This window comes from Perca flavescens, chromosome 1, assembly GCF_004354835.1.
Source record: "Perca flavescens isolate YP-PL-M2 chromosome 1, PFLA_1.0, whole genome shotgun sequence".
Lineage (NCBI taxonomy): Eukaryota > Metazoa > Chordata > Actinopteri > Perciformes > Percidae > Perca > Perca flavescens.
The window spans coordinates 3561559-3577234 of NC_041331.1; the positions used below are offsets into that span (position 1 = coordinate 3561559).

The following is a 15676-nucleotide window of genomic DNA, read 5'->3' on the forward strand; positions in this document are numbered from 1 at the left end:
GCTAATAGCTGTAATCTAAATATTGCTCACAGCTTTGTGTTTGGTTTTTGTGGAACAGAAAAGGGCCTTCAGTGGTAGATGTGCAATGGGACTCCTATAGCATATGTATGTGATTTTATGTCTGTGTGCGTTTCGTCATATGAACCTGGCTGTTTTGTGTTTCCAGGGGCAACCAGAGATATCGGTTCAGCTCTGACCAGGATGTGCATGAGGCATCGCAGCATTGAGGCCAAACTTCGCCAGTTCACCAAGTAAGATACATGTCTTTCCTTCCTTTCATCCTCACCATTTCTGTCCTTCTTAACCTCCTTCCTTTGCTTCCTTTCCTTCCTTTGTTGAGCTTACTCTGTCGCCCATCAAGATCTTTCATATGTTTTCATCTAAAGCTGACCTTGGTTTAGTGCTATGATAGGACAAGTGATGGTGAGGTGTTGTCAGCTTGTCAGCTGTATGGGTTCCATTAGGAACATTGCTCTGTCTGTACATATTGAAATGACTGTAAATTGGCACACAACACAGACCACTCTGGAACTTTCACCCAGTCTGTTTCCAACCATTGTTTTGGCTTTTCCTTCATACTCTACTGTCTAATGACTTTTCCACGGCACAAGCTATTACAAGAATGGTGAGTATAATGATGATCTACTGTATAGCCATGGTAATGACACGGGTCCCTTTGAAGACTGAGTCAATCTAAAAGCTATTGTGTGTCGTGAAGGGAATTATGTGTAACAATCTCATTCCCAAAACGTCTCATTTTCAGTGGGGCTTGGCACACTAAAGGCCAATTTATGCTTCTGCGTTAAATCAATGCCGTGGTACGTGCACCTCTCAAAAAATGTGACTACATGTCGCAGCAATGCAGACCGTAAAAAACTGCGATGGTCAGCTTGGTCGTTGCTTCGTAGCGTTGCATTTCCCCCGACTCATTTCCTGGTTTTCCTTCTCCATAAAAAACATTAAATCAAGGAGAGGGTTAACTTTTCCTGCTCCAGATTTTCCCCCGTGGTCAGAAAGAACATCGGAGACATTTTTGTTTCTCTCACTATGACTCTAGAGTCACTACTCGCTTCGAAGCTAATCACCGTCACTCTCTCACTCGCTCTACCACACCCTCCCCCCACACACACACCGACCGTGCTATTCTCTCAAAGAGATCAACGCACACACCAACGCAAGTATAAACTTCAGGCCACTTACCGAACGGCGAAACCTCTGTGTGGAGCCAACCGCAAGGCAAGGCAAGGCAAGGCAAGGCAGCTTTATTTATATAGCACATTTCAGCAACAGGGCAATTCAAAGTGCTTTACATAAAACATTAAAGAGCAGTTAGAAAACAATTAAAAAACAATAATAAACAAATTAAAAACATTAAAAGACAAGAATAAAATTGATAGTGCAGTATAAGAATAAAAGTTACAGTGCAGTATAAGAAATTAAAGTTAATAAAATAGATTATTTAAAGAAAAGCAACATCAAAAAGATAGGTCTTTAGCTTAGATTTAAAAGAACTGAGAGTTGCAGCGGACCTACAGGTTTCTGGGAGTTTGTTCCAGATATGTGGAGCATAAAAACTGAACGCTGCTTCCTCCTGTTTAGTTCTGACTCTGGGGACAACAAGTAGACCTGTCCCAGACCACCTGAGAGGTCTGGGTGGGTCATAATGTAGTAACAGATCAGAAATGTATTTTGGCCCTAAACCGTTTAGTGATTTATAAACCAGTAAAAGTATTTTGAAATCAATTCTTTGAGGCACTGGAAGCCAGTGTAGAGACTTCAGTACTGGAGTGATGTGATCCACTTTCTTGGTTTTAGTGAGGACTCGAGCAGCAGCGTTTTGAATCAGCTGCAGCTGTCTGATTGATTTTTTAGGGAGACCTGTAAAGACACCGTTACAGTAGTCAAGTCTACTGAAGATAAAAGCATGGACAAGTTTTTCCAGATCCTGCTGAGACATAAGCCCTTTAACCCTTGATATATTTTTAAGGTGATAATAGACTGATTTTTTAATTATGTTAATGTGGCTTTTAAAATTTAGGTCTGAGTCCTTTGTCTGTTGTTTTTAACATTGTCGTTTGAAGCTGAGCGCTGACTTTCAATCGTTCCTCTTTTGCTCCAAAAACAACCACCTCCGTTTTTTCTTCATTTAATTTAAGAAAGTTCTGGCACATCCAATCATTAATCTGTTCAATGCACATATTTAATTGTTGTATTGGGCTATAGTTCCCTGCCGATAAGGTTATGTAAATTTGTGTGTCATCCGCATAACTATGGTAACTTATTTTGTTGTTTTCCATAATCTGAGACAGTGGAAGCATGTAGATGTTAAACAGAAGAGGCCCCAGAACTGAGCCTTGGGGAACTCCGCACGTCATATTTGTATGCTCAGATGTATAATTACCTATAGACACAAAGTAGTCCCTATTCTTTAAATAGGATTCAAACCACTTTAGTACTGAGCCAGAAAGACCAACCCAGTTTTCCAATCGGTCAAGCAATATGTCATGGTCTACCGTATCAAATGCAGCACTGAGATCAAGTAATACTAAGACTGAAATTTTGCCACTATCTGTGTTTAAGTGGATGTCATTAAAGACTTTAGCAAGAGCTGTCTCAGTGCTGTGGTGTGGTCGAAAACCTGACTGGAAGGCATCAAAACTGTTGTTTAGTGATAAGAAAAGGTTGAGTTGTTGAAAAACCAGTTTTTCTTGAACCGCAGCATACATCCTGCTTAAGTCAGTCTCTTTCCAAACATATTTGTCCTCAAATGTATTTTGAGTGAAACAAGGCAGCACTTATTGGCGCTGTGTCTACGCTGTCTCCTTATTCTGTACGTTCCTCTTAAATCTCTCCCACAGTGCTTTGATGGAGAGTCTGATCACTCCTCTCCAAGACAAGATTGAGGACTGGAAGAAGACAGCCAACCAGTTGGATAAGGATCATGCCAAAGGTACACAAACATTGCAGGTTTTTATGCTAATTCATGAAACCAATGTATTACTACGTCCTAGCCCCATATATTCCCTGCTGCATAGCTTCAAAAAAAGTACCTACTGCCTTGTGAGGTTCTGCTTTATAGCTTATTGACCACTGTAAAGGTGGGATCAAGCAAAAGGGTAATCAGACAGTATCTGTTTTTGCACTGTTTGAACTATAAAAGCATTGCATGTTGCTTCAAGAAGCAATGAGACAATGAAATATTATCCTTAAAGTCCAGTTTGATTAATGTTTTCATGAGTTTGACTGCTTATCAGCCCCCAAAACCATGCACAGCTGATTGTAATGTATGATGAGAGAGGACTCACGATTGTCGAAGGTTATCGGCTCAACAATTGCGAGGTAGGCTGTTGCCTTTCACGATTGACATTACAAAGTAATCTACCATGAATGTGCACTTGCAATCATTCAATATCTAAAAGCATGACATTCCCAGATGATGTTGCAAAAATGTCAGTTATTAGAACATTCAAAAGGAAGACGCAAAAGCAGGAGCCATGTAGGCAAATGGACAGGACAAAAAGTGAGGTTTAATACACAAATCCAAAAACAGAACAAAACAAAATCCAGAAACACTAGAAAGAGAACTAACTGGAGGAAACTACTCACTAGGAATACACAGAAAGGGATGAATGCAGACAATCTGACACTGCACAAAAGAACAGACCGATATACACAAGGAGAGGAGGGTGGTAACAAGGGACAGGTGAAACACATCAGGGACCAATCAGACTCAACAGGAAACAAAGCTAGACGAAGACACATTGAACCGAACAAAATAATACAGGAAGTAAAGGATGCGAACATACACAAAGAGCGGATCTAAGAAGACAAAACAGATAACACGGAAGAAAAGAACACAGGCAAATGAAACGTAACCATGGACAAGGAACGAGAATACAGAGACAGGGTGAGAAGAGACAGAAACATAACAGGGAAACAGGAAGCAGGCCTACGGCACAAACGGAATCAAACCACAACCATGACACTGAGCCAGGGTTTTTGGGTGGAGCGCTTTGTGTCTTCCATATACCAACCTAGTGGCCCGAAATGAATAAAAAAAACAGTTTTTAATGCAGTGCTGTTATCAGTCTGATCACAGCCTAGGGTGTTTGCACGCCAGAATATGAATTGATGTTGTTGTTTTAGTCCATTCCATGTTCACACTGACTTAACCAAAACCAACCAAGAGCTGTTTAGTGAGGAACTGCTAAAATACATGCTTGATCAGTGAAAATCCCCTCTGTCACACATAATACTGTATATAGTAAGATCACAAATATATACATGGCTTTCATGATAGTTTCTTGTGCTTTTATATTAATCTTACTGGTTTCAGATTGACTGTACCGTTAGCTTGGGCTGACTGATTTAAAGATATTGATGAATGCTGACTGTAATCACTGCGGATCAGTGTTTTCCCCTAATGAATGTAAAGTCGTTGTCAGTGAGTCGTTGGTTTTGTAGCTTCTGGAAGCGTTTCTATTCAAGTTAATATTGGAAATGCGAGATAGTGTGAGTTCATACAGAGGGCTTTTACATTCCTGTTACTAAAGCGTCTCTGTTTATCTTGTTTCAAGAGTACAAGAGGTCACGCCACGAGATCAAGAAGAAGTCATCTGACACCATGAAACTACAGAAGAAGGCTCGTAAAGGTAACAGTCAGCCGCCGAGCTCAGGCTCCTCTCACATTTGACCGAACAGACAGAAAGTCACGTTGTAGACGTCAAATAGTGTTTCGCAAGTTCACAAAATCGATTTGACTAGTATCTATGGTGTTTCTGTGTAGACTATGTGCTGTAGCTCTCCATATTTGCACCTCCAGTTCATCTTTACCTCTGTTATCTTATTATGATCTCGTCATTGGTGCTATTAGTGATAGTAAATAGTGATTCAACCCCAACAACAATAGTCCCTCGGCCAAAACTGAATCAAATGTTGATTTATGGTTTGGATGCATGATAAAAGCAACCAAACAGACTCAACATACAGTGATTGCATTGAGTGCCAACACACACACACACACACACACACACACACACACACACACACACACACACACACACACACACACAGAATTGAGTCATTCACCCAAGAACTATAGACTTCATACAGTCTAGGTCAAAACAATTTTGGGTATATATTGCCATCTGGTGGTGCTCAACAGTACTGCTTGTCGTTTCTCATTTAGATAGATAAATAGATTTTTTTTATTGATCCCAAAAAAAAAGGGAAATAATGGTGTTGCAGCAGCAAAAATATCAGACACAGCATACAGAGTATACATTAAATAATAGGAAACAATATACATTAAATAATAATGGAATACTACTAGGATTTAAAATATATACAATTTGGAAATACATTTTTATAAATACATTTATTTATAAAATGTATTTTATAAATAAATTTGTCCTAAAACTTCACTTCACTCAGCGATGCAGCAACTGCTAATTAGTGCTTTCTTTCTGGAGAAGCTTCCATTCAATTGCCAGGCAGATGAATACATAATAGAAAGATTTCTTTTAAATATATTCTGTCTTTTGTTAAAGACACCTAAAGAGAACTGTAACTGAAAATATGTTATGTAATGATGTCCAAATAAAGCTTCATGAACCATTCGTTGTATACGTTGACCTAGTCTCGCTTTGCCAGACCATCCACACGCTGTGGAGCAGAGGAGGGTCTGGCTACTCCACATAGCATTCTGGGATGGGAGAAAAACGTGCTCTGGTTTATTGGTATTTCTTTAAACCAATCACAATCGTCATGGGCGGTGCCAAGTTCCGCAGAGAGCCGCTTTAAAATAGTCGTGCGAGAGAAAACTCAGATTGGACAGTTAGTCTAGCTAGCTGTCTGGATTTACCCTGCAGAGATCTGAGGAGCAGTTAACCATAGTCCTCACAAATCCACCGGAGGTTAGAACGCCAACACAAAGGAAGCGGAAGGTAACAGACATACATGCATCCGGCGGTATTTCCTGCGGCACCATAGCAATCCCGGAAGTGGAACGCCAAGGATATAGACTAATGCTGACCCAACTACTGTATATGGCGTTATTGGTGTAAGAAAAAGGCTCAAGGAATGGCAATTCAGTGTGCTTTCAAATTCTTTTTTAAACAGAGAGCGCCCTCTATTGGGCTCAGTCGATAAAGAAAATCCTTCACGAAGCTTCATTTAGACATCACTAACACTCCTTATCTACTTAGAGTTGTTATTGTTTTATATGACATTAGGAATACATTAAATGTGATACATACAGGACATTAAATGAAATAATAATTAAAGTAAACAGCAGTTTTAACAACAGAAAAACATAATAATACAACAAAGTAATACAACATTTGGTGAAAGAGTGCAGTGTCCATTGCTGTTATGTTTGCGAGTGTCTGGTTAGCCGCGCTGATGCTTGGTTGTGTTATTATTTCTGGTTTTTGGTTGCAGCCGTGTTATTTTGCTCTAAACTGTGGCAGACGTGTGATGGCTTCCTCGTACTAACCTTAACAATAAGTTCTGCCTTTCTCTTTTCTTATTTTGCTTCCTTTTTGCGACCTCCCCTTCTCACTGCTACCGTCTCTCCCTCCCTGTGGTATTTGTCCCCCTCTAATAGAGATCCAGGGTAAGTATCAGCCTATCGTTCGCTACAGCTCTGACGCATCACCTCCTTTTTAACTCACATTCCCAACTTTCTCCTGCACATTACAAGCATGTGTGTACGGAAAGTGAGGTATTTGTGAGACGAGTGTTCCCAGTAGTCATGGGAACTTTTCTGTGTATATTAGGGAGTAGGGAATACTCATGAAAGTTGACTTTAGGCCAGCAAAGCCTTGTTATTGGGGCTGGATTAACCTACCAGGGGCCCCCAAAGAAATCAGCAAGTAGTCTGTGGTAAGTTGATTAAGCATACATTTATTTGGTGAAATGTACTACATAAGCACAATATGAACCAGAATAACAAATGCCTTAAATCTAGATTTTATTTCAGGGCCCATAAATTGGGCCTCCCAATCAGGTAACAATGCAGTTGCAAGTCCCCTGACGTTTAAGTTTAACCCTTAAACACACATCCTGGGCAACACATTCTCATATCTAAAGGATATTATAGGTCGATTTCCTGGAGACTCCCAAAATGACACATACGAGCGTTCTATTTACTGCCGCAACGTGGCGGTTTAATCATGTGACCTTAATCATGTGACCAGTGCGCAGTTTTAAACAAACGTGAAACAGAACTAGTTTAGACAACACAACTCCTCAGTTAGGCTAAGTAAAAATATCAGGGATTGGCTTAAAGTGATTCATGTAAAACCACCGGTACTAATATAATATTATGGGATGTCACGGACATCCTTGCATCACGAACTAAAGTTCTTAAAAGTCTATAGGTAAAACTGTAGCTGCTGTAATCCTGTAAAAACACCCACCAATCACTGCCTCGCGGTCTGCTTGGAAACAACCAATGAAATGCCTCCTTGCCCCGCAGTTCAATGCGCGTCTCCCCATTGCTAACAGTAGTCATGTTTGTTTTAAACATTCGCTATGATTAATTTTAGGTGTTGGCTTACAGGAAGTAAAACTGCGGTCCTTGCTCTGAAGCTGCGACGCAGGTGTGCTCGACGCTCTTGCACGTCTGTGTGTGGGCGGAGCCCCGAGGGCAGGGGGAGGGGCTAGACCGAGCCCCGAGGAGATGCTACTTATTCAACATTACCAACCCTGCCTTTGATATAGGTTCACTGCAGAGCAGCACTTTCTTTGATACTGGAGAGTTTTGATGACAGAAAATAAAGACGTGCCTGAAGCAGCTGATGATAAGGATTATAGTTTGGGGCAAAGTGATCAGTTAGCTCTTTCTGAAGTATAAAAGCACGAGTATGACGATAATAGCTCTGAGGACATGTGCTTGTGGACTGCAGCCATGTTGTAACGACCAAACAACAGTGATTGTGATTTGTGATTACTTTGCAGACGTAAATCAAAAAACTTTGGAAATCTGTGAATGAAAGTCAAACATATAAGGGCAAACATATACTGTGTGTTGAAAAGTGTAACAGTAATGTTACATTAGTTTAGCTCCATCTGTGTAATTTACAATAAGGAATGGGTCTCTAAAGACCCATGTTTTAGGGTTTATTATTATAATTTGACATTTAAGGGTTGAAATGTGCTTTTGTGTGCATTCAATTTTAACAAATTCATTTGCCATTAATTATATTACCACAAACTAATTGCCACATGTTGAACCTGGAGCCTTCTACACCCCTGAGCCTATGGTGGCCGACAGGGGCAGACGCTCTGCAACTTAGTGAGACACACACAAATAGACGAGAAACAAGCAAATTAAGAAAACCTCTTCATTAATTTGACAACACATGCGCAGCATTCAGCAAACGCACTGCAAATACACACACAACACAACCAAATACACAAACGCGCTGCAAATACAGAAACCATGCAAAAAGAAAAGCACCCAATCTCCAAAAACAAATGCAACCAAAAAAACGCTGCATCCAGATTACGCAACGGAAGTTCTCCAGGCCTCTAGGGGGAGCGCTGAGTGGAACAGCTGGATTTACGACCCCACGGGGAGAGAGCGCTCTGCTTTTTTATTACCACCAGTTTACAGACACATCTCTGCTGATTGGTTATCACCTGTGACCTGAGCCAATAAACTAAAGACACACCCACCAAACGAGAGAAAACATAGACTTAATATTTACAGTCTATGATCTCAAAGCAGTTGCACACCGTTTCACAACGGTGCACATCATTCTGAGATTGACCTCTCTCTCTCTCTCTCTCTCTCTCTCTCTCTCTCTCTCTCTCTCTCTCTCTCTCTCTCTCTCGTCGAAAATCCCCCCCTAGAGGCCTGGAGAACTTCTGTTGTGTAATCTGGATGTAGTGGTTTTTTTTTGTTGCATTTGTTTTTGGGGATTGGGTGCTTTTCTTTTTGCATCGTTTCGATATTTGCAGCGAGTTTGTGCATTTGGTTGTGTTGTGTGTATTTGCAGCAAGTTTGCTAAATGCTGCGCATGTGTTGTCAAATTAATGAAGATAATCTTGCTTGTATTTTTTCCATTTGCGTGTGTCTCATTAAGTTGCAGTGCGTCTGCCCCTGTCGGTCACCGTACTGAGCTCTATATTTTATGCACCATTTTTGGGTCTCATTATCACTGACAGTACTAAAGTACTTTTTAGAGAAGCAGTTGTAACACTGCAGTTCCTGAAGACTCTTCACTTGTGGGTTTTGTTTCCTGGTGACAGATTAGAGTTCAACTTATAAAGTTTAGTAGTTGTATGAGAAGTTGGAGTCGTGCAGTTTCACCCCCGACAATGCATGATGTAACTTTGTCTTCCTTGACTCCTGCTTGACTTCTGTAGCTGCTACTAGCTTTGTAGTCACACCGCAGGCTCTCTTGCTACCCCTCCTCTCTTGTCCTCTCTGTCATTCAATCTCTCTTACTGCAGACAACTCGGCTGACTTTTCTTGCATGCTGTAACACTACAAAGAGTTATTCCGTGTCTTGCTTTTCCATTTCATGTTTTTTTCTTCTTCTGTTAACAATAGATAGGACTGAGATTTTCTACACCATACTTATGCACCTTTTGACATCACATGATTGCTGTGAAATTACAGCAAGTAATGATTTTTTAATCACAAACTGTATTTTTTTCTACACACACTTTTTCTCCCTTTCACTTACACTATCTGCACTTCCCCCTTTCTCATTCCTTTGCACCCACCTCCTCTGGTGTAAACCTCTCTTCTTTCCATCATACGTTTCGACCATCATCTTCTCCCTGTCTCACTCGCTTCTATCTCCTATGTGTTTTCTCTCACCACCACTGTACCCTCCCCACCCCAGGGAGGGTGGACCTGCAGCCCCAGCTGGACAGCGCCATGCAGGATGTGACTGACCTGTGTCTGCTGATGGAGGAGACGGAGAAGCAGGCAGTGCGTCGGGCCCTGGTGGAGGAGAGGGGTCGCTTCTGCACATTCATCGGCTTCCTTCAGCCTGTCGTGGTGAGGAGATAGAGGAGGAGGGGTGCTGGCAGAGTGACAGGAAGGGAGGAGGGAAAGATGGATGTGGAGTAAACATGCTGTGACCTGCCACACAGTGGGACCATAGTCTTCTGTTGTTGGTGAACAGCTCCACTCAGATGCTGTAGATTAGAGTTCATTGCCTTGCTCAAAGTGACTCAAGTGTGCATCAAGAAAACATCCATGGCACCCGTCTTTAGAAAAAAAGCTCAAATGCCTTTAATACATCTGGCACATTCTAACTAGAATGAGGTTTAAAAAAACATCACTCCAACGCGTTTCAGCAACCAGTCTTCTTCAGGAAGTTACAGGAAAGGTATGAGGTGAAACGAGGGCTGAATCTCACGTCCCCTTTTTGATAGCTCCTCGGTTGAACTGGAAGTCATTCTGGCCCTTGGTGGAGGCCATCTCAAGGCTCTTATTTCTGCCTTGAGCACCGAGGAGCGGGAAGGGATCTCTGAGGAGCTATAGCCGACACAAGAGCAGCCTTCCAGGAAGCTGTGCAGCTGAAAGCCGTTGCCAGCTCCGCCAATTGAACTGACGAATTCACATGACGCTCCTGAGAAAAGGACGCCTCATCCCTCTTAAAACACATTTCCTTGTCTTTCCCACGCTTCCTCGGTGGGAAGGACTAAAAAATGATTAGCCCGTAAGTTACGACTTCAAGTCAGGACTCACGACTCGGTAGGGTTCCAGGCAAAGTCACCAGAAACCCTTCAAGCTAGCGTTAGCTACCGGTTACCTAATGTTGACGTTAGCTAGCGCTAGCTGATACCAGCGATTTGTAGTCAGTGACATATTTTGGGCTTCATTTACTGAACATAACCTGTAGTAGTACACAATTGTATGTGTATAGTTTTGATTACAATGTGCGGAATTACTTTATGTTGCCTATTTATGTCTATTTATTTCTATTTCTCACCGTTAATCACCGGTGTCTGTACAGCATCAACAGGGGTCGCCATGGTTGTTTATGTGTGTGTGACGTCAAAAACTGTAACCTGGAGTAAAACCATCTGGTACCAGTTCACCATGGTAAGTTACAGGTTTGACCGCCCGGTACCAGTTGACCAGTAGTAAGTTACAGGTTTGACCACCGTTCCAGGGCGCTTTCACGGTTAGAAGGTCGTGAAAACACGAGTTATGGAACGCAGCATTAGTCTCCCATGGTAACAAGAGATGTAACAGTATCAAATGTGACACTACGATTGTTGTGGCCAAACATACCACAGTACATTATAATTATATTGCATTAAGGTGTCCTGAAATACTAATATTAGGGAAGAAACATAATACAATTTGCCTTGGTTTTTATCAAACAAAAGTAGCGGCCAACACTTATGTTATTTATTCTAATTCATTAATCATTTAATTAATATCACAATATTATCGATAACATTTATATTATATCAGCGTATATCATGATATGGGACATTTAGGTAAAATAAAAAAAATAAAATCTTCAAATGTATGTTCAGGGCAATGAACTGGGACCAGTTATCATGTACTGAATTACATCAGGAAAAAGCTCTTCACAAAATAAATATGCTATTGAGCTATAATAAGTGCTATTCTTTTCTATGCAAATGTACACAACAACACTACTGCCCTTTTTTCTGATAATGCAACATAACAGAGGCAAACATAAATCATTTTGAGATTTCAGGATTCACTCTTAATTGACACATCCCAGCTACCGTAGCGTGAAGTCTTGTTTGGTGACAGCATGTCGTTCTCCTATGCGCTGTCACAGGAAACCAGGAGAAACATGGTTGATGTATAGAAATATCACAGATAAAACACTCTATATTAGTACAGCTAATTATAGTACAGCACCCTATATTCACTTTTTGCCACTTTTTGTCTGACGTGTGCTACAGGAGCTGTACGCCGTGTCACCTGACATGCCACTGAACAAATCTGGGCCACGTTCCGCAAAACAAAGCAACGGGGGGATGTTGAACACCCTGTTTTGTTGTCGCTGTGCCTTTTTTTTTTTTTTTTACCACGAGTTTACATAAACGTCTTTTCTGATTGGGTATCACTTGTGACTCAACCAATAAAAGGGGACTGTGTGATACCATTTAGACGCACCACTTCTGGACAAAACGTATTGTTAATAATAGGAGGTAAACTCTGGAATAGCTTGCCCCTCCCAATAAGAGAGGGTCCTACATCCAACACCTTTAAAACTCACTTAAAATAGTGACTCCTAGAAAACCAGAGATGCACTCACTTTTAACTGTCACACATTTCATCACCCATACACTTTCACTGTTAAATTGAATGCAGTATAGAGGTGGATGAATACGGTCTTAGTCTGAGTCCTATGTCACCTGCCTAGGGACTGCAGATGAAAATTCTGGCATATTTACATGGTGTTTATACAACAATGTTCATAAATATGCATGGTCCCTATCAAATAAACCAATACAATAAAATAAATATACCCGAGACACGCCCACCAGATGAGAGAAACCTATCTCAAAGACATTGCACACAGGAAACATGTCGTTCAACGCGGAAACCGTAGCAAAGCAGTGCACACCGTTTTGAGATTGAACTTGCCCCTGACGTGTTCTGGACTTTAGAGAAATCTGATTGGAGGACAAGGGGGTCAGCAGGAAATTAGTTTCTATTTTTTTTTTTTTTTTTTTTTTATAGAACGGAGAGATCGCTATGCTGGGAGAGATCACCCACCTCCAGGCCATCATTGATGACCTCACTGTGCTGACAACCGATCCTCACAAACTGCCCCCAGCAAGTGAACAGGTAAGTCACACACACACACACACACACACACACACACACACACACACACACACACATAGTACGTGGCACTATCTTTGTGGGGACCCATCATTGACATAATGAATTCCCTAGCCCCTTATCCTAACCTTAACCAAATTCTAACCCTAATCCAAAAACCAAGTCTTAACCCTCAAACAGCACTTTAAACTTGTGGGGTCCAGCATTTTGGCCCCACAAGTACACTGTTTTTGGACCCCACGAATATAGTTAAACAAGAACACACACACATGCACATGCAAAACATGAGAGATATACAAACTCTCTCTCTCTCTCTCTCTCTCTCTCTCTCTCTCTCTCTCTCTCTCTCTCTCTCTCTCTCAGGTGATTAAGGATCTCAAGGGCTCAGATTACAGCTGGTCCTATCAGACTCCTCCTTCATCCCCCAGCAGCTCTGGCTCCCGCAAGAGCAGCATGTGCAGGTACACACACACACAAATACACACATATATGCACACACAGACATGCCCAGCACCTTCTCTCTGCTCTGCAGTGTTCTTTCCAGTGATTTAAGAAAGAGGAGCCTTCACTGATTTATGTTTCACTGTGACTGTCGGTCCCGTCTGTCTGTGTCTGTCAGTCCATGATTACTATTTGTCAAGTCATCGTCAGTTGAGTGGGCTCTCCAGATAAATGAACCACAGTCTTCAGACAGAGAAACATTATGTGGATTAGTATATGGATTTCCTTTGTAAAAAGATTATAAAATGATGAAAAAATGTTAAATGTTTGCATACGTAGTAGATAAGATCAGCAAATACAGTTTTCTGCTTCCTTTGGGTGTAAATGCATATAATACTAGAATTCAGAGTATTTGAAAAACAAAGCGAATACTACAAGAAGAGTACTTTAAACTGAAAGTGTATTTCTTTGTCTGAAAAACATCACTTGGTGTACGTGTGTGATTCAGTCTCTGTCTGTGTATGCATGTAGCAGCAGTCACGCTCAAGGCAAAGCTCTAAAGCATGCAAGATCACAGCCTCCTGCCTGCAGTGTTTAGTGTGTGTGTGTGTGTGTGTGTGTGTGTGTGTGTGTGTGTGTGTGTGTGTGTGTTAGTGTGTGTCCCGGATTCTCATAAGCTTACACACTCTCTGTCTACCCCCACCTCCCCGTCCTGCCCTTTTCTCTCCCCCCCTTTTCCCTCACCATAAATATCAATTTCTTTTGTACTTGTGTGTCTTCTTCTCCACTCCTCTGTCTTCTATTTTTTTTTGTGTTTCGTTTGTTTGTGTGCGCTCACGTGATTTGCCCTCTTTCTCTCGGTTTCCTTGGTTACCTGGTTTCCTTTCTTTTCCGTGGTCTCTGCTTTTAACTGTGACTGGTGTGGGACTTTAATGCATCAACGCATTGCGGGGTTACAACTAACCTAAAAAAAAACAAAAAAAAAACAACAACTTGCTGTGAACTGCTCCTGAACTTTCCCCATCACGTAAACCAATCACAAAACCCTCCAATGCATCGTCCAATCATCAATTTCTCATCTTCGCCAATAATCAACCCCTCACATTTTGTTTGAACATCCTCTTCCTGAATCGAACCTTTACTTTGACACATCCCTGTAATCATGCTCCCCCCCACCCCCAAATACTGTCCTTACTCCACATTGGCAACCATCACTTTCATCCTCCCCTCACACTCCTCACCCTCCCATCCCTCCACCCCTCCCCTGCTCCTCTGCACCTTTCCTCCCCCCCCTGCAGCAGCGTCAACAGCGCCCACAGTAGTGCCTCCCGTTCGTCAGGGGGAGGCGGTAGTGGTGGTATCGGTGGAGGGGGTGGAGGCTCCCAGCCCCACTCCCCCACCTCATCTTCCTCCTCCTCCTCCTATCGCTACCGCAGCAGCCTGCCGCATCAGCCTCCGCCGCCGGGGGGTATCGCGGCCCACCGCCTCAGCAGCGTCTCCTCCCATGATTCGGGCTTTGTGTCCCAGGACGCAAACATCTACTCCAAGCCCCCCTCGCCCATGCCCTCGGACATCACTAGCCAGGTACGCCGAAATACACACACAGTGAAATACACACCCAGTCGGTGGTATAATGAGCGTTATTTGTTGGTGTCCAGCATAAAAACATCAACATTTCATTTTCAAGTTGATTGACTTTGGAAAGCAACCTGAATGACTCTGACTCTGGCAGGTGTAGCTTCTTTTTTGGAAAGATATTTAAAGGTACACTGTGTAGTGTTTTTAGTATTTTATTAGCTAAAATTAATGTCTTCATTTTATAAATATGTCCTCATTGGTGTAAAATGACCTCTGCCAATGATCTGACTTATCCTCGTAAGCGAAGAATTTCTTATCTGTATTTACATTGGATGGGCAAGTCCAAGGTGGCTTCCATGTCGTTCCGCCATTTTGAAAAACTGTAATCGCTGAGAGGGACATAAAGCACTAGCCGACCTGTCTGGCTAATCCACAACGCATTTTGGTTCAGAGCCAGCGTCACGTGACTGAAACCAGCTGAAACGTAGAAGGGGATCAGTGAGAGGCGCTTGTCGCTGCCCCGGCAAATCTGAAAGCCTGCGCTGCACTTTAGTTCACAATGGAGGATCATACTAATGCCCTAGCCACAGGAGAAGGAATCCTCGTCGCCCAAAAAACGAAAATTGGAAGACATGTTGTCATAGCTTCTTGGTACATAACGGCTACCGTAGTTGCAACACGCATTTGAAAAAGCGAGGCGCTAGAGAGCACTATTCGTTTGAATGCAAAATACAATTTCACCGCTAGACAGGAGAAATTCTTACACAGTGGACCTTTAAGCTTCACACACACAATGCTCACACCAACATATGGACTCTGGATCTTTCTTGGCAAAGCAGTTGATATGACATA

General features: G+C 42.1%; 1 protein-coding gene across 3 annotated transcripts in view; it reads left to right on the plus strand.

Annotated features, from left to right (window-relative positions):
- The window catches only part of mtss1lb (MTSS I-BAR domain containing 2b), a 94159-nt gene that overhangs the window by 65568 nt on the left and 12915 nt on the right, over positions 1-15676 (plus strand). For 2 of the 3 annotated variants that reach the window (XM_028584870.1, XM_028584879.1), the window contains exons 4-11: positions 167-251; positions 2859-2950; positions 4578-4652; positions 6608-6616; positions 9861-10018; positions 12701-12808; positions 13169-13266; positions 14545-14830. In XM_028584870.1, coding sequence (XP_028440671.1) covers positions 167-251; positions 2859-2950; positions 4578-4652; positions 6608-6616; positions 9861-10018; positions 12701-12808; positions 13169-13266; positions 14545-14830 — 911 coding nt within the window. The remainder of the gene's footprint in view (positions 1-166; positions 252-2858; positions 2951-4577; positions 4653-6607; positions 6617-9860; positions 10019-12700; positions 12809-13168; positions 13267-14544; positions 14831-15676) is intronic. The other variant, XM_028584887.1, reaches the window with a different exon arrangement.